The sequence below is a fragment of the Sodiomyces alkalinus genome, assembly GCF_003711515.1.
Source record: "Sodiomyces alkalinus F11 unplaced genomic scaffold SODALscaffold_4, whole genome shotgun sequence".
NCBI classification, from domain to species: domain Eukaryota; kingdom Fungi; phylum Ascomycota; class Sordariomycetes; order Glomerellales; family Plectosphaerellaceae; genus Sodiomyces; species Sodiomyces alkalinus.
In genome coordinates this window covers 1488106-1511346 of record NW_021167082.1, presented here as the reverse complement: position 1 = coordinate 1511346, position 23241 = coordinate 1488106, and the positions used below count along the sequence as shown (strand labels likewise).

General features: G+C 52.3%; 14 protein-coding genes across 14 annotated transcripts; 8 read left to right on the top strand and 6 right to left on the bottom strand.

Annotated features, from left to right (window-relative positions):
- Window positions 1-299: 299 nt before the first annotated feature.
- Window positions 300-2302, bottom strand: SODALDRAFT_359179 (hypothetical protein; the record flags this gene model as incomplete). Its single annotated transcript, XM_028614158.1, has 11 exons — window positions 300-309; window positions 550-617; window positions 815-873; window positions 1004-1048; window positions 1272-1335; window positions 1426-1520; window positions 1575-1605; window positions 1680-1845; window positions 1907-1994; window positions 2141-2178; window positions 2256-2302. 11 exons carry the CDS (start codon window positions 2300-2302, stop codon window positions 300-302), a joined length of 711 nt encoding a protein of 236 aa, XP_028467104.1.
- On the top strand, window positions 2194-3452 carry SODALDRAFT_156595 (kinase-like protein). The gene is made up of 2 exons (XM_028606903.1): window positions 2194-2875; window positions 2928-3452. Exons 1-2 carry the CDS (start codon window positions 2389-2391, stop codon window positions 3356-3358), a joined length of 918 nt encoding a protein of 305 aa, XP_028467103.1. The 5' UTR covers window positions 2194-2388; the 3' UTR covers window positions 3359-3452.
- Window positions 3186-4088, bottom strand: SODALDRAFT_156605 (hypothetical protein). Its single transcript, XM_028606904.1, has 3 exons — window positions 3745-4088; window positions 3505-3693; window positions 3186-3412 (listed from the first exon to the last, which is right to left on the bottom strand). Exons 1-2 carry the CDS (start codon window positions 3979-3981, stop codon window positions 3547-3549), a joined length of 384 nt encoding a protein of 127 aa, XP_028467102.1. The 5' UTR covers window positions 3982-4088; the 3' UTR covers window positions 3186-3412; window positions 3505-3546.
- Window positions 4089-4745: 657 nt separating this feature from the next.
- On the top strand, window positions 4746-5828 carry SODALDRAFT_156517 (hypothetical protein). Its single transcript, XM_028606902.1, has 3 exons — window positions 4746-4956; window positions 5057-5115; window positions 5495-5828. The coding sequence occupies exons 1-3, from the start codon at window positions 4927-4929 to the stop codon at window positions 5709-5711; spliced, it is 306 nt and encodes a 101-aa protein (XP_028467101.1). The 5' UTR covers window positions 4746-4926; the 3' UTR covers window positions 5712-5828.
- On the top strand, window positions 5724-6810 carry SODALDRAFT_350465 (hypothetical protein; the record flags this gene model as incomplete). The annotated part of the gene is made up of 5 exons (XM_028613480.1): window positions 5724-5797; window positions 5863-6069; window positions 6107-6209; window positions 6241-6336; window positions 6511-6810. 5 exons carry the CDS (start codon window positions 5724-5726, stop codon window positions 6718-6720), a joined length of 690 nt encoding a protein of 229 aa, XP_028467100.1. The 3' UTR covers window positions 6721-6810.
- A 405-nt stretch (window positions 6811-7215) lies between these two features.
- SODALDRAFT_323700 (hypothetical protein) lies at window positions 7216-7950 on the bottom strand (the record flags this gene model as incomplete). The annotated part of the gene is made up of 1 exon (XM_028609825.1): window positions 7216-7950. One exon carries the CDS (start codon window positions 7948-7950, stop codon window positions 7216-7218), a length of 735 nt encoding a protein of 244 aa, XP_028467099.1.
- A 348-nt stretch (window positions 7951-8298) lies between these two features.
- SODALDRAFT_339678 (hypothetical protein) lies at window positions 8299-11074 on the bottom strand (the record flags this gene model as incomplete). Its single annotated transcript, XM_028612877.1, has 2 exons — window positions 8299-10553; window positions 11035-11074. 2 exons carry the CDS (start codon window positions 11072-11074, stop codon window positions 8299-8301), a joined length of 2295 nt encoding a protein of 764 aa, XP_028467098.1.
- Window positions 11075-12230: 1156 nt separating this feature from the next.
- On the bottom strand, window positions 12231-13098 carry SODALDRAFT_156419 (hypothetical protein). The gene is made up of 2 exons (XM_028606901.1): window positions 12727-13098; window positions 12231-12680 (listed from the first exon to the last, which is right to left on the bottom strand). The coding sequence occupies exons 1-2, from the start codon at window positions 12912-12914 to the stop codon at window positions 12392-12394; spliced, it is 477 nt and encodes a 158-aa protein (XP_028467097.1). The 5' UTR covers window positions 12915-13098; the 3' UTR covers window positions 12231-12391.
- A 942-nt stretch (window positions 13099-14040) lies between these two features.
- SODALDRAFT_332726 (hypothetical protein) lies at window positions 14041-14545 on the top strand. The gene is made up of 2 exons (XM_028611791.1): window positions 14041-14142; window positions 14194-14545. The coding sequence occupies exons 1-2, from the start codon at window positions 14077-14079 to the stop codon at window positions 14410-14412; spliced, it is 285 nt and encodes a 94-aa protein (XP_028467096.1). The 5' UTR covers window positions 14041-14076; the 3' UTR covers window positions 14413-14545.
- A 2174-nt stretch (window positions 14546-16719) lies between these two features.
- SODALDRAFT_332725 (hypothetical protein) lies at window positions 16720-17239 on the top strand. Its single transcript, XM_028611790.1, has one exon. The coding sequence runs from the start codon at window positions 16736-16738 to the stop codon at window positions 17138-17140; it is 405 nt and encodes a 134-aa protein (XP_028467095.1). The 5' UTR covers window positions 16720-16735; the 3' UTR covers window positions 17141-17239.
- A 211-nt stretch (window positions 17240-17450) lies between these two features.
- SODALDRAFT_332724 (hypothetical protein) lies at window positions 17451-18189 on the top strand. The gene is made up of 2 exons (XM_028611789.1): window positions 17451-17783; window positions 17833-18189. The coding sequence occupies exons 1-2, from the start codon at window positions 17550-17552 to the stop codon at window positions 18109-18111; spliced, it is 513 nt and encodes a 170-aa protein (XP_028467094.1). The 5' UTR covers window positions 17451-17549; the 3' UTR covers window positions 18112-18189.
- A 610-nt stretch (window positions 18190-18799) lies between these two features.
- SODALDRAFT_398782 (hypothetical protein) lies at window positions 18800-19867 on the bottom strand (the record flags this gene model as incomplete). Its single annotated transcript, XM_028615310.1, has 5 exons — window positions 18800-18891; window positions 18922-19040; window positions 19094-19146; window positions 19179-19249; window positions 19297-19867. Coding segments are annotated over 5 exons (906 nt in total), but the record flags the coding sequence as incomplete, so codon positions are not given.
- A 167-nt stretch (window positions 19868-20034) lies between these two features.
- Window positions 20035-21110, top strand: SODALDRAFT_156262 (hypothetical protein). The gene is made up of 3 exons (XM_028606900.1): window positions 20035-20448; window positions 20506-20943; window positions 20993-21110. The coding sequence occupies exons 1-2, from the start codon at window positions 20068-20070 to the stop codon at window positions 20767-20769; spliced, it is 645 nt and encodes a 214-aa protein (XP_028467092.1). The 5' UTR covers window positions 20035-20067; the 3' UTR covers window positions 20770-20943; window positions 20993-21110.
- A 95-nt stretch (window positions 21111-21205) lies between these two features.
- SODALDRAFT_323696 (hypothetical protein) lies at window positions 21206-22648 on the top strand (the record flags this gene model as incomplete). The annotated part of the gene is made up of 7 exons (XM_028609824.1): window positions 21206-21243; window positions 21295-21336; window positions 21451-21492; window positions 21540-21697; window positions 21812-22139; window positions 22332-22334; window positions 22480-22648. The coding sequence occupies 7 exons, from the start codon at window positions 21206-21208 to the stop codon at window positions 22646-22648; spliced, it is 780 nt and encodes a 259-aa protein (XP_028467091.1).
- Window positions 22649-23241: the final 593 nt, after the last annotated feature.

Sequence of the window (23241 nt, the reverse complement as noted above, 5' to 3'; positions counted from 1 at the left end):
ACCTCGATACGAACCTATTAGAAGACGAACTAGTCTAGCGGAAGATCGACGTTATTAATGCCTGGGTAGCTCTTACTTAGAAAGTTAAGGTTAAGGAGGCTTAACCGGAACGGATCCCCTTAAAGCCGTCACCCACCGTATCCTCCTTCCCGTTATAACCTCCCCAGCAGAAGCCGCCTTATACGAGGCTAATCAGAGACGTAGCACCGATACTAATATAACACCCGCTCCCTCCCTAGGCTAGGGTCGACTATAGCAAAGAGAATATTAGCCTAGGCGTTATACCTGCTATCAAGTCCTCACCCACCCCTATCGCCACACCCGTCACCGCTATCAAGCCGCTCTATAGCCCACCTATACCTGTGCCCACTACGTCGACACTAACTAAGCTACTCTGCAGCTCGTCTATGCCTCTGGATATTACTCCTGCCCCGATCAAGCCGTCGCTTCCAAGTCCCAGGATTATCATTAAGCGGCCCTCTAGCCTAAAAGAGGCTACGCCGTGTCCTAAGGGGCGGCAGAAGCCTAATCCCTGTATCTTCTACGGACGCATATTCACCCGAATAACCATAATGTGGAAACACGTTGAAAGCCATCTGAAGATGAGAGGAAACCGCCTAGTGCAATGTCCAGTGCAGACGTGTAAGAAAAAGAGTGTGACGCTAGACGACGACTTTGCTTTCCGCGCCTATACGTTTTACGAGCACCGAGTACGCCTTAAGCCGGTCATTCGACTCAGGACGGGCGGGGCGGTTAGCAAAGCCTTACCGTCACTAATTAGGATTATTTTGAAGACGGCGTGTACGTAACGGACCATATCATGTAGCAATGCAATCAATTCCGCACAATCGCTGCCGTCCTCGTTGCTGCTCTCTGTGATGGAGATCAAGAAAGGCTATGAAGGGGCTCACGAGCCATGGTGCCCTCGCACCGATAAATCAAAGCAAACCCTTGCTAACACGTGGACTTCGAGCCCCTACAGGCACCGTAGAGCCCGACGCACCATTAGGAAGCCCGCCGGTTGCTGACGATTGCTTGTACCAGCCCTCTGTGTATCCGGGAGGAATCCGACACGGAAGACTGAGCCTACGCATGGGTTAGAACTCGGGTAAGATGCTATTCAAACGCTACCTAGTAGTTTGGGGAACCATGGATCGTATAGACTATAGCAATGGCTGCTTCTAAGTAGAATCGTGCCCCCCCCGCGTGATAACCGGCTTGCCATAATTCCAACGCGTTAACTGATGACTGCGTGTGAGGATGACTGCAACCAAGCTTTTTCTTTAAGCGATCAATACAATCTTGCATCAGAGCAAGAGCTTCCTCTTCCCGGCCCTGACCGTGTCAAGTGAATGCTAGATTGTTCATGCTGGTTAGCGTGTCGGGATGGTCCGGCCCGAGCTTCGTCTTGCTCGTCTCCATCACCTCCACCTCCAGCTTCTCAGCTTCTTCCCAACGACCCTGCGCCTTTGCTTCCATATGTAGTGGGAGGATGGGCCGTTTTTTCCCTTCTTGACTCACTCCCCACCATCACTCATCGTCACTTCCCCGCCTATTGCCTCCCTTCATCCCACTGGGCCTCTCTTGGTCCATCCCCGCCGCATCCTGGGAGTCAAAGAGGGGGGGGGGGGGGGTTGCCTGCTGGGTCGTAGGGCGAAGGCCATATCGCAATTTCAAACACCAGTCCAATCTTTCACGAATACACGGGTCTTTCGCAGATGCTTTGGATGGCAGGACTGGTGATTTCGAGTGGAGATGCTGATGGCTGGCGACCCCGCTCCTAAATCGAGCAGGCCGTCTGACACCGAAGTCGTCGAGTGAGGCTCAGAGCGCAGAATGAGCGGCCTGTGCGTTTGGTACAAGCAACACCCCGATCCAATTAGGGAGGCTGCACACGGCCACACACGGCGGCCCTGGTTGACGGATGTTAGGCACGAACCAGGACTGCGATATGTCAATAGCAGGACCCCGTTCTACAGCTGCCGACGCGGGTACTAAGAGATGAGATCACTCAAAAGACCTTACTTCATCGAGAAGGATGCCACATCCGTGTACACTCCTTCCGACTGCAATCTACCGCCTCATCAACTCGTTTAGGCCGAGGGTCTCGCGCACACCACCTAAGGCTTGAGGCCATCACGATGTCGTGGCGTCCTGTATTGAAGCATAACTTCGTCGCTGCGTTTGATTGGGTGTGGACGAGCCTCGCTCCATCCCGCAAACGCGTTAACCCCCCAGGTTAATGGGGCGTCTACTTCCAGTCAAATGTAGTGTCATGTGGACTCCACATCCGGACCCCCATTCCCTCCGGGGGATGGCTAGGAGCCCAATAAATGTCCCCGCCGCCCCTTCACGAGCTTTCCTGCCATTCCCATCAACGTCGTCGTCATGGATACATCCGATACACCAACTATGGATGTCCGCCTACTTCCAGATATTTCGAAGCCGGTGAGAGACTTTCGCGAAAGCTCTTTCTTTCGCTCGGCGAGTAGTTCCTCCCCCACTCCTCAACTGCCGCCCCCAGCCATAGTCCGCAAAGAAGGCCAAGTCCAAGGTCGTAAGACGGTCAAGTTCGAGCACTTGAACCTCGTCGTCAAGTTTGGTGACCCTTCTTGGGTCAGGCTAGAAGAGGCACAAGCATTACGAGCAATTGGCCAGCTGTTCCCAGCCAAGGAGGTCCCCGTGCCCGAGTTGTTTGGATGGAGAGTCGACGAAGGCCAAAACTTCATCTACATGAGCCTGATCCACGGCCCGACACTTGGGGAAGGGTGGTCATTACTTAACCAAGAGGAAAAGAAGTCGATATGTGGTCAGCTGAGCGAGATTGTGGCCTCCCTCAGACGAATCCAGCAGCCGTCAACCCGCCCATTCATCGGCACGTCATTCTTAGGCAGCTATCTTTCGGACGGCCGCTGACTTCCTACTAGGCTCCATCAACGGCGGGCCTGTTCAGGACATATACTTCCGCGGCGGCCATGAGGCAGGGCCATTCCATAGTGTCCCGTCGTTCAACGACTGGGTTCAGCTGGCTGCGCTTCCAGGGTTGCCCATTTCCGAGAGACCGGCCGATCCTTACCGACTCTTCCTCCCCGACAGCTGCGCCGTCTATTTTAGTCACGGCGACCTCCATCTCCAAAACATCATCGTCTCCGATACTCCAGGCTGTCGCAGGATCATTGGGATTGTAGACTGGGAGCAGGCGGGTTGGTATCCAGAGTACTGGGAGTACTGCAAAATGACCATTGCCGGACCCTATAATCACGAATGGCATGAGGACCAATGGGCTGACTCGATCGTGACGCCCTGCAAGGAAGAATGGACAGCCTTTTCGGAGTACTGGATGTGGCGACGCCCATGATGCTCATCCGGCCACAGACCTGCAACTGGAGTAAATACATTGGGTTTGGGTGCTCTTTAAAATCAGATCTGACAACAATTTATTCGATTAGAAATACGGTATTCAAGCTAAAAGACTCTCAACAACATCCGGTACCCCAAACTTACAGTCCTCATCGCACCCCGTCAAGGATCCGCTTGGAAACCCGATTATCTGACCGGGCGAAGCCCGACTCCATGTGTGGGCGGATCTCTCTCAGCTTGCGCAATGGCGATGGCATCATGATTGATATAGTTTCGGCCTGCCAAATGGCGGATGAAGTCCATGGTCCACTCTTGACATCGTCTATTCGTGGTCTGAGTTTGTTAGTAACCAAAGCCGTGCCTGACCTGCTTCGCTATACTCACATCATTGACAGGGGCCATAAAGTTCTCGCTCCGCCGCGGTGCAGGGATTCGTAGAGCTTCAGCGTCCAGCCTTCCGATAGGAGTATCGTCCTTGGAGTAGGCCTCGGTTAGAGGGTCAACTACATAGTCCGAGTTGACCCAACCGATCTGGACTAAGCTTTCTAGATCCTGCGATGGGCCGCAGTCCGTTCCTCTTGAATTCATGCTGATATCCGGCCATAGGTGCGCCAACGACATGGATCAGCGTTCCCTTGCATGGGACGGACCGGACATTCGGGTTTTTGGTGGCATCTGCGGCGTTAGGAACGAAGACGGCGAAATGAGCGCGCTGAGACCTGGAGCCGCGGAATTTGGCGAGCCAGACGGGACGTTGCGCCATGGTAAGGGGTGATATAGGTTATGGTCGTGGCGAAGTTTTGAGAAGGTCGGGATGATGATAGATCGGGGGAAGTTAGCAGAAACAGTGGTCTATGTTTAAGTGTCCTTGGGGTATCTGATCGTGGGCTGTATTATATACCCTTCGAGAATGAGCTGTAGAGAAACAGTACCCAAAGGTGCCCTTCTGTCGTCCGGTGCAGGCTGGCCAAAAGACTGCGTAGGCGCTCGCGGCCTGGAACTGGAATGGCTGTCGCCTTCGTGACATCCGTTTCAGCAGAATCATCGCCAAGAGTATCTGGGATCGGCGGATTGGCTAGAATATATGCTCACGGCATGCAATCACTAAAGTTCTGGTGGTAATATCACCTGTATAGCGCCAGGGCCTGGGGGAAAGCTTGCCGCTGTCCCAGATCACGGCCTAAGCTGCACTGGGTGTACAGGAACGCTCATGGCCAATCGACTCATTCAGGCGGACCAACAACATATGGGCAAGGGTCCAGGTTCGCGGACCAACGCCGGTATTTCTTTTCTTGTCGTATGCACTAACAGAGACTTGAATTGGCGAGGGCAGTCTTCTACTGCAGCCTCTGGACAAAGGCGGATTCGCAGCTATAGCGCCGTCGCCTTAATAGCCCCCGCAGTGATCAGCTATCTGCCCGCGCGGTTAAATGGCCTTTGTTCCTGGACAGACTCATCAGATGTGACTCAGTTGACGGCTGTTCGACACCATATAATACTTCAAATGAAGTCGCGTCCGCGAAATTGTGCTTCTTTAGGGATTTATAGACACCGCATGTGACGGATATGCGTATCCTCATCCGAGGGCGACATCAGGTCAGTTATTTTTACGACCAACTATTTATGCCGAGACTGCCCAGCGCACGTCGTTTTCTCGCACAGCATTTGCTGATATGCGTCTCGGCGCCGTCTACAGGCTGGGCTGGTCCCATGGCTAAAGCCAACTAATAGGCCATCTCGCCAGACGCCGCCTCAGTTAGTGTTCTTGCCCTGTTCTCTGATTATTCGTCTGGTTCCTCCAGCAGATGTTGGCCATTTGCTGGCCCATAATGGTCTGTCAGCGGCAGCTCATGCAATCCATGCAACAATGGCTGTGATCCATGAAAGCAGAAGTGTTGAAGCAAGAAAGGTCCAGAGGATGACGGGCGCAGCTGGCCGTGTAGGCGGCTGTTAGGGGCGTACAAATTATACGGAGTGATACAGTGACCTTATTCAATTCGCTAACCTCCTACCAGATTAGGGCCTTTACGCACTTGCCAAGCTGTGTACAACGAGCCCGACAAATTACACCGCTCTAAGCTGAGTGACTGGAGTCGAACTGATGCTTCTTGGCCGCCTTCGCGGCCAGCTGTAGCCGTTCTCCTCGCGGCGCGTACAAGGCCACGCTGCCGCCTAGCCCCACACCACATCACCATGCTCCCAACCCATCATCTCCTACACCTCCCGCCATACCCGATAACGGCATCCGCCTGCTCGCCCTCGACGGCGGCGGCGTCCGCGGCCTCTCCTCCCTCATGATCCTGCGCAGCCTCATGACCGCCGTCGACCCCGACAACTTCCCCAAGCCCTGAGACTACTTCGACATGATCGGCGGCACCAGCGCCGGCGGCCTCATGGCCGTCATGCTCGGTCGCCTGTGCGACGAGCATACAAACAGGTAACACCAACTGCTTGACGAGTTACCGCTCCTCTAGGTCCACCCACCTGCTCGACTGCACTAAGATCTGGGAGGCCTGCCGCGCCACCTCCGCTGCAGCCACGTTCTACGATCCTATCGCTATCGGCCCCTTCGACGAGTAATTTCGATGGCGCCCTCGGTAAGAACAACCCCGTTTTCGCCCTCTGGAACCAGGCGCTAGACGTGTGGGGCGATCGGCTGCGGGGCAGCCTGTGGTGCCTGCCTGGTGTCGATCGCACGGGAGTGCCCGTGTTAGCACCTGTTAAGGACGACGCGCTAGGGATCTAGTCGACGGTGGAAAAAACTTGGGACGGAAATCGAGAAGACGGAGGAGCAGTTCCGCCGCGACAAGGTCGACCTCGACAACGACGACCGCTACTTCCGCTTCAACGTCGCCCGGGCTCGAGAACATTGGCTTGAAGGAGTCGAAGAAGAAGGCAGAGATTGCGGCGGCGACCAGGGATTATGTCCAGTCGCAGGAGGTGTTGAAGCACATGACGGCCCTTGCCAACGGTCTCGTAAGGATGCAAGTGTTAGTAGCGCCCAGCGTAGCCGCCAATGCATTGCCATGGCCTCGAGCTTACCCATTTTGTCGTAGATCTGGGCCCTGATAAGACGCTCTTTAGCCTGGCAGGCGTGCCCGTTTCGGCCAAGTTTGTCAATAGTCAATAAGCATAGATCTAATGTACCAGTCAGCGTCGTCAATAGCAGGGTGGGATACGTTATGCGTACGTCTGATCGATCTGGAGACCGACCAAGATGGTCTTTTCATAGCGTTCGAGGCTGGCGAGAGCTTGATTGACCGGATCTCTCTCTCGGGAGTACTTCAACCAGGCGATGACCCTGTAACTGTCAGGCTGTCTAGCGTCAGCAAAGTACCTCCACGATTCAAGCACGTCTAGGAGAGCGGATCCGCTATCAGATAAGCGGCGCAGCGCTGTCCGATCTAATAGGTTATGAAGGACATTGAGAATGAAAGCTCACAATACTACATGTTCTCGGCCGCAACCAGCGAGACTAACAGTGCTCGTGATGAAGAATCCAGCCAGGGGCTCAGATTCGGCCCTGGAAGTACCCTGCACAACAGGGCTGCTTCAGGATCCTGCAACACGGCAAACAGTGGAGACCAGGCAGGACCGGACCTACACCACTGTATAATAGCAAACAAGCCCGCTAGCCGACGTTAGATTTAGGTAAAATAGTGGGTTTCCTGAGCTTTGAAGGCCTGCATTGATCAGAGTCAGTCCATGTGTCACTATCTCCTACTACTTCTAGTCAATAAAGCCAGTATGTCCGCCCTTCCCACCACGAAGCAGGTCCATCATGTCCTCGTAACTCACGCTCAGTACATTGCCGTTAATAGCATCTGCCCCTTCAAAGTATTCCGTTTCGGGGTTCTATCGCACGGTCACTGGAATTCCGTCCCCATTCTGCCGCAACTCGATAGACAGGAGATCGCCAGAGTAGGCCAGCAAAACCTCTGCTGCAACCTCTTCCCGTTTGCCACGTCCCAACTCCCTGATCCAAGAGAATCCCCCTCCCCCTCCACGCTTCCACGCATACTCCAAGCAACCCTCCTCGGTGTCCTGCAGCCAGGCTCGCGTTGCTGCGATATTGACTTTGCAGCGCTTCTTCGAGCGGGGCTCTGGAGCCCTACGCTTCCTTTTACGTTGATGGATGGTCGTGCGCGATGCAATACCGAGCTTCGCTTCGATTCGTTTAATGGTCTCGCGAAGCAAAGCGACTTCGTCAAGCAACCTTCCAATGTCTGGTGTGGTGGCTACAACGTCGGCACCATAGCCCCTCTCGGGGGGATCGTCGGGCTCTTGGTTGTTATCCAAGTCAGAAGCCCTCTCGGGGGTGGCAGAGGGAGTGAAGGCTGCGTGGCGGTCCTCAGTCTTAGCCCGGTGGCTGCTGCGTCCGTCTTCGGCATCGCAATGGTTCGCAACACCAGCGTAATCGTCGGGAGTAGTATCGCGAAGGGGCTTGGCGTTATCGTGGACGTCATCATCAGAGTGAAATCCCGTGCCCTCCTCGGGATCAGAATCGAAGTCGGAATCGTCGGTGATGACTATGACTTCGTGCTCAAGGGCCGAGGGGATGATAGTGCCCATTGGCCGCAGGATCGCCATTTTCGGAAGTTGAAGAGAGGAGGGAAAAGGGAGTCCAGCAAGAAGAGGCGTGGCACAAAGGGAGGAAGAGGTATGATCAGGAGGAGGTTCTGGCAGACGGGAGGGACGGGGGGACGCCCTTTATATACCCGGCTCTCTCGCCATCGCTCGTGATAGCGGCACCACCATCAGCTCCTGGCGAATAGGAAAGGGGCACAGCTCAGGGTGAAGCCATGGAGCGTTCCTTGAGCCGGAAAACCGAACCTACCCGGAGGCCATGACCCCTCATGATAGACGTTGTGGTGGTGTCAGGCCTCCTCCTCCGCCCGCCTGTGCTGGGGTCGCGGGCTCGGCTCAGTCCAGTGGGCATCAGGCTGCTCCCGTGTGCACTCCGTCGGCGCGGCTTGGCAAGTGGATGAGGTATCGAGAGACTTGTGCAACGGCCCATTCTCTCTCTCTCGTGAAGTCGTCCTTGCTTTGACGTGGTTTCCCACGTTTCCGTTTCTTTGTCTGCCCATTAGGGGCTACCCTCTCGAGTACCGGGCGACGGCAAGACTCCGCACGCTCGAAATCCACGGCCATCACATTGCCGCTCACAGGGTCCCACAGCATATTGCGAGGATCTGCATCACGGTGCAATACGCCCAACTTATGCATCTGCTCGAGGATCATGTCAACCTTCTCGGCCACGCCAGGCATTTGGGCTTGGTCACCGTCGAACAACGGCTGTCCAGCCCAGGAAAGAAACAGTAAATGGGTGTAGACCCCGCTGTCATAGTATTGTGGCAAGTCCAGATCCACTATGCCTAGGCATACAGGGATGTGCTTTCCTTGAATGGCCTGGAGTTGGTCATAGATGTCGCTTTCGTGTTGGAGACACTTCCTGTCGAGACTCTCTACGCCCTTGGCGACGAGCGTATATCCGTGGCTCGACAGCCGTAGCTTGAACAGCGTCCCACGCGAGCCGGATAGATGGAGTGGTATGCAGTCTGCGTCACTGCCGCGGTCCGTCTCGAGTTGGTTTTTCATGAGGCGGAGAAAAGCGAGCCGGCTGATGTGTTCCAACCCGTGCTGAATAGCGTTGGGGCATTGCCTGTCTACTGGTTCCCCATACGCAAGGCCCAGGAGACACTGTTGCGTGCAGAATGGACCATCGCGGATGCTTGTTCTGCTGAGGCACATGGATTGGCTCTCTTCTTTCTGCGCCCCTGATTGGCCTCGCCGTTGTCCCCGTTTGGCTTTCTCACGACCGCCTTTCGGACCTGCCCCTGCCGACGGCGGTAGCTGCTTCACAGGGTGGGAAGGGCTAGGGGAGGGGGAAGGAGGCCCTTCATCATCGCTCTCGTCAGGAGCGGACGCGTCGGTTTCTAGACAACGGGACCGCGTCAGGATTGGCGATCGCGTAAAACCCTTCCACCGCTGAGGTTTGTAGGGAGTGGCCCGACGTTCCTTGCCTTTGCGGTCGCTCTCAGGGATCTTCTTGAGAATATCTTCGTACTCGATGGCCCACAGCTCTAGCTTCGCCGCTTCGTCATGCCACGAAGTAGGTGGTGGGGTAGCTTGGACGGCGCGGACAATGAAAGCGAAGACCTGCGCGACGGCTGTGCGGTGTAGCCTGGTCTCATCGTCATCCATGACATCCATACTCGGCACGCATACCGAATAGTAGACGATAGAGGGGTCGTTCGGGATATGCAAGAACACAAATGCCTGGCCCGTACACACGTATCCATACTGGATGCCCTTGCCGACCATGTAGGAAAAGAGCTGCGTGACCACGGCTGCGGCTAGTGCTTTCGCACTGAAGACGAAGCCTTCCCCATCCTGGTTTATCACGTCGCGATCAGGCTGGATTTCTGATTCGAGTCCCGTGGCGAGCTCGTCGACGCTCAACTTGTGTGGAGCTTTGTATTCAATGGCGAGTGCAGGAACATTTCGTCCGTCCGATGTCCTGTATATGCAGAACTGGTCTGCCCGGTTGCCTTTTCCCCTGACCCTGCGACGGCCCCTGGTGGCTGCAGAGGGTCGAGGGGCAGCCGCCGATGCCGACGTATTTGGGTTGACCCCATCCTGGCCAAGAGACATTTCTTCCAGGGACGTAGAGATGTCATCGACACCCGGGTTTGTATGGCTTTCAAACGTCACAGTCCCCTGGAGGCGAAGGTGTCTTCGCAACAGGGGGTCTTGATGTGTCCTCTCCATCAGCCTCTGAACCGCATGCTCGACAACGTCACGCTCGAAGTCTCGGAGCCCCAGCTCGCTGCTGATGGGCGTAAGGAACGACCGAACGTAGTCTAGTTGATGTGGGGATGGAAAGGCGGGCTGGGAAGAGAATGTGTTGCTAATCGCGAGCTTGTTCCAAGTGTCCTCTTGCTTCGCTGCGAAGTCGACCCAGGGAACGATTCGTCGGGGGTATATTCGGCCGGTCGGGTTGGTGGCGTCACCTTGGGTGGATAAAGAGCGGTCGGTTATAACCTGAATGGTACGGTCAAGAGAGTGACAGGCCTCAAGATATTGCTGAAGGGGCTGTGGTTGCGAGGCCGCAGCAGTCTTTTCCGCCTCTTCGCGTCGCCGTAGTTCTTGTTCGTGTCGCCGTTGTGCCTCTTCGCGTAGCCGTTGTTCCTCTTCGCGTCGCCGTTGTTCCTCTTCGCGTAGTCGTTTCTCTTCCTCTAGCAGCCGTCTTAATTCTGCGATGTCAGCCATGGTAATTGCGGTAGGCTGAACGACTGGAGCTGGTAGAGGAATGTAGCGTCGGAATAATAAGGTCAAGATCCTTAAGACGATGCAAGGCAGCCAATATGTGCCGAAAGGTTGCTACCGTCTATTGATTGGAGTTGAGACTTAATGGATTGTTGGGCCAACAATACCATGTGCGGCATGGTTTAACTGCGGGGCAAAACAATGCCCCAGATTACGGCTCCCTAGCTCCACAACTCTTTTGGCCGAAATTTTTGCGAATCATCATTGACGCTACCTCACGACATCTCGATTAAGATGCGATTCAGATATGTATGGCGCAGGCCAGAATGGCGTGTGCCTGTCATGTATTGTGCTCTGTGACTTGAACGAATTCCATGGTATACATGGTCTACCCAGGCCAAATACTGTTCATGACGGCAACTCCAAGCAAAAGCAAGGAGGACATGGTGTCTGGGTACATCAAGGACCACGGTTCTCAGGTATATTCTGGAGACCTATCTGGAGACCGGGCGGTGCACTGACTTTAGGTTCATTGCCTGGACCACGTCGATGACATCCTCGGGCGCAAGACCCTCGGCGGACCGAGCCTAAACCAAAGAACCATCCCGCCTTTACGTACCCGCTTCCCAACGACGAATACAAACACAGTCCAACCAGAACTCAGATTAAGCCATTGCTTCCTGAATCGCCGTCAGATTAATCTACTCTCTCTTCCACTTCCATTCCTTCGAAGCCCAAATGGAGTCATCAAGAGCGGCTTTGGCCCGGTCCATTGCCAACGCTTCCTCCACCCGTCCATTGATCGCAGCCGGATCCCCCCTACAAGTCTAGATATGCAGGTTCGATAAATGGAAGCAGTCTTGCTAAACGAGGGCGGTATTGCGTGATGTGTCTGCGCAGTGACTGGATATCGTCCTCCGAGTGCTCACAGCCCTCGCTAATCACAATTAGCCCGATATCTTGAGGAGGACGGGGGAACGAACATAATCTCCCTGAAAGATTTCCCGCCCACAAGAAGCCAAATGCATTGTCTAGACGCAAATAAGGCTCATCGTAACAAATGCACCTAATCGCAACGAAACACGGGCATAGCTAACCACGGCCAAATGTACGTGGACGATGCGTCAGGGGTGGTCTGTTCTTCAGGCGATGGTCTGCGAGCTACATCCATCCAAGGAGTCGAGGGCCTTTTCTAAGCACCACAATCGATGCAGGGACGCTTCGAACCACCAACGGATCCAGCAAGGGCTTGAGCGAATCGGAGGCTGGACGTGGGGCAATCATGGGGGAGGTCGTACCAGCTTATCCCATGATGGAATGATTCGGCAAGCACACTGGCATCGGAAGGACGCGCCATCCGGCAAAGTCACACACCAACGAAAACGAGCCCTGGAGTCTGAACCTGCTGTCCGTGCTCCGTTTTCATCTGCTCCGACGTGAGAACGGGGGCTTGAGAGGGGTTGCTCGGGCCATGGTGCTTCACCACGAAAGATTGGTTGTCCCTCTGTGGCACCAACTTCGATGCCATTCTCGAGGCCTAATCCGGTCCCCACCATATTCAATATGATCGATCCCCAGCGGCTTGTAAACAAATGTGCCCCTCCAGTCTCTCACAAGCCCCTGTAGAGACTGTACCTTACGTTCCAATCGTTCCTACCAACACGGAGTGCTTGGAACACCTGCAACACACGGAAGGGAGGGAACGAGAATAAGATAAGGTAGGGGAAATGAATGACTGCATGTCTGTGTCTGGGAGTATCCTTTAGGCGTGGAAGTCGGCGCGCCTCACCAAACCCAAGCTACACATAAGCCGCCCCTCATATGCGAATTTTGCCGTTACGCAACATGGAACTCCCAGGCGACACAGAATTGAGTACATAGGGGCGCAGAAATGAGGGGCAGTGAAATGAGGGGCAGTGAAATAACGGGCACTGAAATGAGGGGCACTGAAATAACGGGCACTGAAATAACGAACAATGAAATGACGAGCACTGAAATGAGGGGCACTGAAATGACGAGCACTGAAATGAGGGGCACTGAAATAACGGGCACTGAAATAACGGGCACTGAAATAACGAACAATGAAATGACGAGCACTGAAATGAGGGGCACTGAAATAACGGGCACTGAAATAACGGGCACTGAAACAGCGGACAGCGAAATAAAGGACAGTGAAATGAGGGGCAGTGAAATAGCGGACAGTGAAATAACGGGCGCAGAGATAAGGGGGCAGAACTGTTATCAGGCGGCAGACACAAATCTTGGGCGACATGACAAGTCCCCATGCAACAGACCCACGAAACAGTTTCCCCTTTTTGATCACTCTCCCGGCCTCTCCCTCAACTCCCTACGACCTCCAGATATCTTCCCCGACAATCCCACTCATGTTTTGCACAGCTGTCACTAATGCCAATAAGTGTGCGATGTACGGAATCGGCGCGAGGCACATGGTTCCACTCATTGCTCCTCTAAAAGCTATGGTCGATCCCATAATGACTTCCTAAGACAAATCAGTCAAAGCACCAGAAGCCGCCGTGCCAAACTTTGTTGTTTTCTCGGGGGGAGGCAGCACCCGACACGACTAATAGCAGCCCAAGTTTATACCAGTCATACCAGATACTCAAACCTGAAATGCAAAGCAGAGCATCTTCCAGGTTCTCTAGATATTTCGGACTGCTTTCGTAGAGTTATAAACATATCAGCTGAGGCTTGCTGTTAGAGTCTGGTTTAGTTTCCCCCCAGGAGCACGCGCACTATGTGTATGGACGGAATCTTATTTATTGCGCAGAGACGCCATAACTCGGGTGGCGAGCGCAGGTTGTATTGGGAGAAAGATGACTCAAATTAATCACATAACAGACACAGCCATTTTGAATTTTGGTTCAAGGAGCAAATCGTTCTGGCTTGCTTAGTAACAGCATTCTGAAAGAATTGGATTTCACTTCTAACTGGATTTGGTGCTTTAGCTCCAGGTAGCGTGATAATAGTATGCCAGTCTTGATGCTGGGTATTGTGTTCGGAATTAGTAAAGTCCGAGGTTTGGGATATTTTTTTGGGTATTACCACCTGACCTTCGAAGCACCTTAGTGACATATTAACAGAATGCCCTGAAGGTTCATCGTACTTCGTTCTTTGTCCTCTTCCGACCGCCAAAGGATGCACGACATATTACAGTCAACTGGACCTCCTCAGCCTAAGGTGCGTTGATGCCTAACATCTATCTCCGCTTTGTCCCAGGCAGCGATTGACGTTATACCGCAGCCCCATTGTGCGCATATTTTGCGCATTCTCCCTATCACGAACCGGAGTTACGATTGCCTAACAAGTATAATACGGTGACCGCTCGCATTATTCTTCTACGAGCTATCCACACCATTCCATTCCCGACTCGCCGTCTTAACTTTGGTCAAGTTAGCTAGCTGGCTGGCACGCTGTTGCTTGTGAGATATGCGCCAAATCGAAGCGCCGAAGAACTCAACAGATACTCAAATTGAACGTCTTTGCAAGGAAAATGTCAATATATAATCCTTGTTGCTTCTTCACATTATGCTGACTGCTCGATAGGTTCTTTGTCAAGACTGTCATATCAGCGGAGTCGAATTTCCAACAACTGAGCCACTAACACGGATATACCCCGTAGATAACGTCGTTGCTATAGTCGTGGATATCGCAGAGGGTGGTGGAAAGTTCAAGATCTACAATTTGGACGATAAGTTCGTTGGGAATGTTGGTTATGAGGCTGAATCGGAACATATGATGATAGTGCAGTGGCAGAAAGGATAGTGGTTTTATTCCATCGGAAATATTAGGATCCGACGAGTTACAGGAGCATGAATTTTTACTATCGATCATGACCCTCTACATTGCTTGTGGACGAACCAAAGCATATTGACTCATGGTTTCCTCTGAAATCGGGAACGTGATGAACGGCTGGCGTGTAGGATCGTAGGGATCCGTCATCCACACGATTCCATGGACGGCCGTCGACGAGACGATGGCAAGAGCATCTTGATGAGTGAGTTGGAAAACACGCCCAACAAGAGTTCCTTGGAAGTGTTAGCTCGCTATGACTGCTGTCTCTTGAACAGTGTGCACACACCGGTATGTAGCTTTGGCTTTGGAATTTATTGACTATACGAGAACGAAGGTTCCGGTGTTTGTCTCGCGGAGTTAGCTAGTTCTGTAACAAGAGTCAAATTTTGCTGGTAGGTGCTATGTTGGGAACTGACCTCTCATGAACTCTTGGAACTGAAGAGATTCTTGTAGGGGCTCGTGTTCCGTCTCGAGCTGCCGTAGCGTCGTGTCTATGACCGACGGCAGGCTAAGCCTTGGATGTTATTCGAGGTGAGCGATAAGATCTTCAAAAACGTCCTTCGCCATTGCACCGGCAGACCATGATGTCGGCGTAATAGCCGCAGCCCAGGAAATAATGCCACTAGGGTTCATATTGCGGATGCATTCAGTTCTCTTCCGCGTGGTTGCTTTCCTGGTCTTCACCTCTGCAGAATCAAAGGTAGAGTCCTTAAGACCTCCATAGATCAGAAGAATGTTTCTTCTAAAGATTGGGCCATTCAAACGTCCCTGACTAAGCCCGCAATGGCTGATCGTGCCTGGTTTCTGAACGTTTTGCAGGCCTCTTCCTTGCGTGGAGGCTTATACGTCCCTGTCTTCTCTTAGAGTCTTATCGCGACTTGTGAAAGCCTTATGCCAATGGCAGTCAACTGGCCCCAACAGTCGTCTGATCGAGAGATGTCATCTAACGCCCCGATCCAGTTTTCTGCCGTCTGGACCAATAAATTCAGCTGCGAGACGTAATTAGCCATCGTACGTTAGAGCAATGTGATGATGCGTTGGAAGAGATTGATTATGCGAAGATGCGTTATGGAAGGATGTGTTGTTGACAACAAGACTAATAAGGGCCTGAGTGCGTATTTGTTAAAGTATTGTGGGGTAACTTCAGCAATTGGTAAGATCTGTTAGAAGTATTTATGCAATTTTAAGATGGTGTCTCATAAGTGCATTTTTCAAAAGTCATACGTGCATAACTTTTCTTCGCTCCAGTTAACTGTCTCACAGTCATACTACCCCGATGCGATTCAATGTATCGTCTACGCATGTTGACTCCGACCTTGGCGCTGATGGCGTTCAATACGTGCAATCAGCATGTCTTGTCGCTTAACGGAAGGCCTGTACGGAAGCTCTGTAGAGTTGCAGGCTCTCACGAGACTCAACAGGTATCGCTTCGGGCCAAGAGTAGGCGCAAATCAGCGCAGTCAGAATGGAGTCAAGGCTAACTCCTAAGAGGACTATCCATACGCTTCTACCAATTAATAACCACATCAGAATATTCATCTCATCACTGACCAAGCGGTGTGGCGTCGATTCAGCTCCCTAATTGTGCATGAAGCCACGAAGTTGATCCATGCTCGACGGGCCGGGTGTGTCCAGGCCATCTTTCCGACGACCTCCAGAGGCCAGCCTGCCTAAGACAAGCAGTGTCTTTCTAGATAGATCGGTACGAGCTGCTGCATAAGCTTCTGACGTGTTCACGGCGCTCTAGTGGTCAATGGCATGCTCGTTCCTATACTACTGTTTCTCCCAGTTAATCCAACAAGACCAGTTCGGTTTGGTAACTGCTTCTCCTACCCGTCTGGCCCCTTACCCAGCATGAGTATAAGTATGGGGCAAGTCCGTTTCCTTCTCGAGGTTCTCATCACAATAATTATGCCTGGTCGTCTCATCTGTCAATGTTAGTGTGAATGCACTGAGTACGTTCTTGATAGCTCGGACTTTTGTCAAAAGTGCCACATCTACTGCCAGTCGTAATCTTATCTCGTTTGATCATTTTCTCTGCGTCCTATCCCTCTACATCTCGCCTTCCAGCTCGCCAGCCTCCTCACCTTTTCCACAATCACCTTCACATCGACGGTTTCATTGGGCAGTACCACGATCACCATCTAGCTGCAACAATCTGTTCACGGCCTCTACAAGTCTTATATTATCGTGTTCAATAGCAGGTTTATTACTAAATTATCTTTATGGTTCACCTCTCCCTGCTAACACCACCTTAACACAGTTCGATCTCTTGCACCCACATACTCTCATCATGTCGAACCAACACAATGCCGCCACTTCATCGGGCCGTAACGGCCCAAGGCCTTCAGAGCAACACGCTCTACCCTCAGGAGAGTGTAACGTCAATGGAGTTCATCCTAACGACAGATCTCAGGATGCTCAGAGCACGGATCCCCGAACGCCTATTGAGGCGAGTTCTAGGAATAAGAACTCAGAGACTCCTCCTAGACAAACCTGGGAGGAGACAAGAGGTCATGGCAATGGGCCTCGTGAACAGACCGGCAGTGACGCCACAAGCCCCCCAGGAGGAGCAGAGAGAGACCAGCAGCAGGCTCCAACTGGTGTTCAGACAACCACAAGCACCACCAATGGGATTGATCTGAGCGAAGCTGGCAACCTTGAAGAAGCCATTGACTTCGAGTTGGACGAGGATTAAGGCTTCTACATGAAACTACCTTCGACACCGTAGCAACGGTGCTTGCGAGCAACATAATACAGCGTCCATAAGCTGGACGCCCGTGTTGAACCGGGGGACATTCTTGGTTATTAGAGTAACGATATATTCGATATGATTATTCTTCAATAATTTTCACCAGTCCTTTCGTTGGCTCCCGGTTGGTTGAACTAGGGAGGTGAAATATGGGCCTTCGGACTTTCGTTCATCCGGGAGCCGCGATGACACATGGTCAGACAGCCAAACACATTTGGAACTAGCCCCTCAATGTGCGATTCGATGCATTGGGTCATGCGGGCAAATACTAGGTCTTGCCATGACTTAGAGCAGCATCTGAGCTTACTTTTACATATCGACTCAATCTAAAGCATGACTTCGTTGAAAGGCAGAAATGTTACCTCTCGATCGACCAGAAACGGCTCGTTCTTCATTTGATCGAATGGCGAATGTGGTCCTCGACCCATCGAGACCCTATCTTGACCTACTGCCCGAAGCTTCTCAAGATGCACGTCAAGAGAGTTTGAACTGGAATATGATGCCTGGCGGTCCAGAAGACGAAGTATATGTATGCGGAACGCGTAGCGAAGCACAAAAGAAACTGGCTTTCCAGTTTTTGAGAGATCATGTAAGTATTTACCGTTCAGATTGAAGGCGCCTCACTAACTCTACCTAAGAAAAAGGATCTTCCGCACGATCACCGGATTATCATAGGAGGACCATTCCGTGTTCAATTTGGTAGGGTGAACGTCAAAAATGGGTGGATGGTCGCTCTCCCTCTCAAAGGCGGGGGTACGGTTGAGAAAGGCCCGGTGACTCGCGAGTCACCGGGGGGCAGGTCTAATCCAATCTCATGGGAGTCATACAAACCTATCACGATACCCGAAGGCGATTCATTGATGTTGTCAACGAAGGGCGAGATACTATTTGTTATGGTACAGTTCTTAGAGCGTTGATTTATGTCTCATAGGTCAGAATCCTCGTCCGGATAATCTAGAAAATCATCGAACACGACTTCCTCCAAATTGGCAGCTCCATCCAGGTGGGTTCCTGGGTTCTCTGGCCCGATATGTGCCCAGCCATTGTGGCCGTCTATGAAATGCTCTCCTCCCCGGAAGAATTCTGCACCGGAGGATCCAGACTGCCCATTGCGTAACTGAAGAAGAGCACCTATCGCATCGACTGGCCAGCTTCCAGGGCTTTGTGAAGATTGCCCAAGTATTCGATCCATGCCATGTCTCACGCTCTCTCGCATATTTACGCTCCCATACTGGACGCCTTCGTTCTGATCTGGCAGAGAGCTCATGGCCCCAATGCCATTTGAGTGACTGACCAACTGTTCGTAAGCATGCTGTGGAGGAGCATCCTCAAGCACTCTCGGATCCAAGACGCCCGTAATTTCTGATGGAATGAAAATGGAGGTAGCTGTAGTCGAAGAGCTTTCGGGTTGGAAAATAGGTTGTGATTGTGGAGAGACCCTTGATGAACGATCCATTGATGAGCTGTCATCTTGTTCGAAGTGTGAGTGCACGCCAGCTCCAGGCTGGACCCTGACAGTCACTGGTGGGTGGCCAGAGTAGTTTGAGACTTGAGAGTCGAGCATCGAGGTATCATCATCTGTATCTAGTGTAGCTCTCGTTTCTATTACGGGACTAGACGGTGAGGGAGGCCTAGATGCACCGCCATGCTCTCTTGTTTGCGTAGGCATCGGATCCCCTCCATCTGGTTAGTGAGGTCTGCAACCGAAACTTGTAAGCCAGACTTACCCTCTCGCGAACAGAGCCGCGACTTAATCAATGTTTCTGTCTCTTGAAAGACCAGAGCTCTTCGTTCGTACTCTGCTGGGCTGAGGTCCGTTCCCAGGGCTTCGTTGACTTGACCTAGACTGGTCAAAACGTTCAGCATCCAACAGTCGAGTCCAGAATAAATAAAGCTTACCTCCATAGGCCAAGATGAGCGATCATGAATGTCGGAGAAAAGACAGACGCATACTTCCGGGTACATCTGTTATCTTTCCCCTCACTTTATTAATAAGTTCATCCTTCGTCTCGGCCCGTTCTGACCAAATTCGATAAGTTTCCAACGGTGGTCCACCTGTTCATAATAAGTAAATAGTTGGCGGTTAAGTTATGTGGACTTACAGAGCACAAATAGTTGAGAGCTTGGATGCCCTGTCGATGATTCTGTCTCTTCAATCACGCAGGCCGCCCACTTGGCAGCTCGGCGGAGCCTCCTTGAGTAAATGCCGCTTTGCTCTCGGCCGGGCAGGCATTCCTTGACTGCCTGGTCCACATCCTCAACGCTCGCCCCATACTCCCTAGCGACGCAACAGATGCAGTAGAAGAGGATGAGACTGTAATTATACAGCTGGGTCGATTTGGTAGCATGTTTTTGGAGTTCGAGCTGAAGATCTCGGTACGCTGTGACCGTCGCAATAGGCGTCGTCGCAGATCCGGCGTACGGTACAGAGGGATGGGCGAATCGTGGACGAAGGGTGAGATGTTGGAAAGTATCAAGTATTTGTTCTACTGTGTATAGTTGAGTCTTCTGCCGTGTCATGGTCCATTCTCTTTCGCATTTTGGGACTCGGGCTAGGAAATCAGCTAATGCCTCTTCTTGTTTTGCCTTCGTGTCTAGCGTCCTTGACTTCTTGACTGTATTTTTCTGGATCTCGGGGGTTTCAAATTGGAATACTAGGTCTGGACCACCGAGAGAGGTGGATGGTGTTGGTGAGTTCCTGGAAGATAAGGACTGCGCGCGCACTTCCAGATGGAGTTGTTACTCGGGGTTGTACGGTCCCAATATCTTTTAACCCTATTCATTTGTCAGGATATGTGTAGATCTATGTGTCGTGAAATGGTACCCTTAAAATACATAAACCCCGTCGTGGGAGTGCAGCCGAACTCCTGCAGATGCATCTCGTTGCCTCGTCTGCCTTCTTTCCTCTCTACGTTAAATTTCACTGCAAGCCTTGCCTTACCACCTCCGCCTTACATCTGACCCTTCTCGGTACAGCTGCTGGAATGGCTCCCTTGATTAAGGTACCCCAAGTTATCGACACTTGCGTCGCTTTTGGAACCGTGTCGATTTTCGAGGGTTTCTACTGCTGGTACTTATATGCCCATAAGATACCGTGCCAGACGCTTGTCAGGGTCGCTTGTGCCTTGAATATTCCTGGATCCGTGTTCCTAGCCCTGTTCCTCATCTTTTGGCAACATGGCCCTGCTGTACCTGCATATGCCATGATGGTCTTGTGCACAAGCACATCTGTCGCATCAATCTGGTGTTTTGAGGTACTGCAGCCCTTTCCATGCCGTCCTTCCACCAACAAATCACTAACATATCCACAGGTTCTCGAAGTCTTGCGACCTATTAGCAAGATCTGGCTTGATGACTTCAACGTTCCCCTCTTCAACACGGGCTTGCGAGAGTCCGTATTTTGGGCGTTGTGTTGTTGCTATGCTGCCCTGGGACTTTGGCAATTAGCAGCCTACCAAGTCGAGATCTTGTGGGCCTTTCCACTCTTAACCCACATCACCGTTGTCGCCGCAGTGGCCCGAGGTCTCATCCTTTTCCTCCAGAATCGCAATAAGAAGCAGGCTAAGCTGCTTTAGCCTCGGCAGGTCGCAATTGTTTTTGCATCAATCATCTCGACCGTCTTGCTTGTTGGTTCGGCATTGGGATGGATATCGGTACAAGGGGCTGCGCAATGCGCAACCTGCATAACAATCGTCTCACTCCGCCTCTACAGAACTAATCAGGGTTACAACGCAAAAGGGCAAGAGCTTGTACGTGACGATACTCTATCTTTGTGTTCAAGCCGCTGACATTTAGCAGGATCAACTGCCAAATGTGCCCAGAGAAGCACCCTTCGTGCTGAGCAAGGATCTTGAACATGGCGGTGGACACCAGGAGGGTTCAACGACGTCCTTGCGATCTCTACGTGCTGACTCGGGTATTGGCCTACTGCCCACGGCACCCGTTACACCCTCGGGGTCCAGTGTCTCATCGTCGACCACAGCTCCTTCCGAAGTATACCAATCGTATGAGATGGAGGGGATGCAATTCCTGCATTACGAACTCAACGTGTAAGCCCAAACCATTCTATGCATATGATCAGAAGGCTGAAGCGCGCGTAGGTCTCGCATCGATGATAGTATGAAAAAGCACTCGAAGATAATGTGAGTTTCGGTGACCACTGGTTTTGGAATGGAGACTAACGTCACGATGAGACATGACTTCTATACTCATGTTAATGGAGGTAAACTAGTACCAGACTTTGTCGGCGATGCTAGGAACATCATGGATATCGGTACGGGGACGGGTGACTGGGCTATGTATGTGCACGTATGCTCCCGAGGATGACATTACTGACTCTGGTTAGGGATGTGGCATATGCCAAACAGGAAGCCGTGGTCATCGGCACCGATCTGGCTCCAATTCAACCCTCCAATATACCAGTCAACTTGGGCTTCTCCATCGGCAATGCCAACACTCCTGACTGGGGCCTGGATGACCGATTCGATTTCATCCATATACGAGGTATGGATGGTGGCATCAAAGACTGGCATGTGTCTCTTAAAGCCGCGTTTCGATGCCAGCGTTTGGGAGGCTTCATTGAGATATCTGACATAACCGTCCATCCGTCTGGGCCAGCAACTCCTGACGCTATGTGGCTGGAGTGGATGCGGATGCTCGACGTTCTGAGAGATGCCACTGGCCTTTCGTTTGGGATTCATAAGGAGGGTCGTGCTCTCAGGGAGCTGCAGCTTGTGGGTTACGAACCTATGGGCTCAAGTTGCCGGGAGTACCACATTAAGTCGGGAACGCATGTCTTCGATGGCAGTTGCCTCCTTCAAGGTGTTATTGAACATATGAAGGGGATATTCACACAAGCTTTTAGGTTCGTGCCTCACTCCACCCCCCTGCACAATCTGCTGGGGAAGTTAGAAGAGGAACTACTTCAGGGGGTCAACATCGAAGTGTGAGTGTCTTTTAAGTCCTGTGACAGGCTATCATAGGACTGACCAGCTGCTAGTCACAAATCTCTTGCGAAAAGAGCAACAAGCGTAGCACATTGAGTAAAACTTTAGCTGAAGAGAGACGAGAGGAAAGTGAGGTTCTCCTTTCATTCAGAGCTTTGGCAGCTCTCATATGTCAGTACCCTTGCCTCCAGAATGTAAGTCGGGGCAAGGGTGGTTCGGTACCAACACGGGCAGCACCGGCGGGGTTTATGGTGTTTTTACTCTACATTCATTAAGTATTGTTTTGTAAACTAGATTCATTTGTAATATCATCCTTCCTTTCTGATACACTCGGCCCAGTAGATGGCACAAGTACCCGACGAATGCCTTCCGAACCCGCGGGGACGGCAACAGCGACCCCCGTTATCAGGGCACCGGCGCTCTCGTCAATAAGCCAGAGGCAATCGACGATCTAGATGATAGAAGCTGGTTTGGGGGGTCTTCTCGGCCAAGGGGAGTCAGGGGCTGAGTCACGTGGTGTCATTTGAGTTGCGCCTGAAGCGAAAGACCCCCCGGGTCGGGACGAATCGGGCGAGGAAGGGGGTTCTCCTATCGGACCCCATCTTTGTGACCCCCTAGGCCCTGGCGGTTCGCGTATTAGTGAGATTGTAAGCTTAGGCTACGAAAAGCTGTATCGGTTACACACACGTGTCGGTAAGGGGCGGAAGAGGGGGACGAGAGTGATACAATCTTAAACTTCCGTTATTAAGCTCGAGGGTGCTTGCGTCCCGAACAGGATCACTCGATAGCTATAGTCACGGGTGCTGAAAAGCTCCGGGTTGGTGCTGGTGCTGCCTGGGCTGCTGGCAGCTAAACCTCAGAGCGCGTCCACCCTAAGGCTCGGGCCCTAGGGGCCTTTGTCTAGGAATAAGACCCGTGTATGGCGAATATGTAGAATTAGTCGACTCATACTGGTACCTTTAGTGTTAGAGACTGGGCCAGGGTACCCCCCTTGAGCGCAGCCTTTTAAGAGGCAGAGTAGAGTATATTTTGGAGCTGGCAGCCTCGCACACGCCGCCTGGCGGTCTCCCCTGGTAGTAGTATGTGGATTCTGAATTGCTC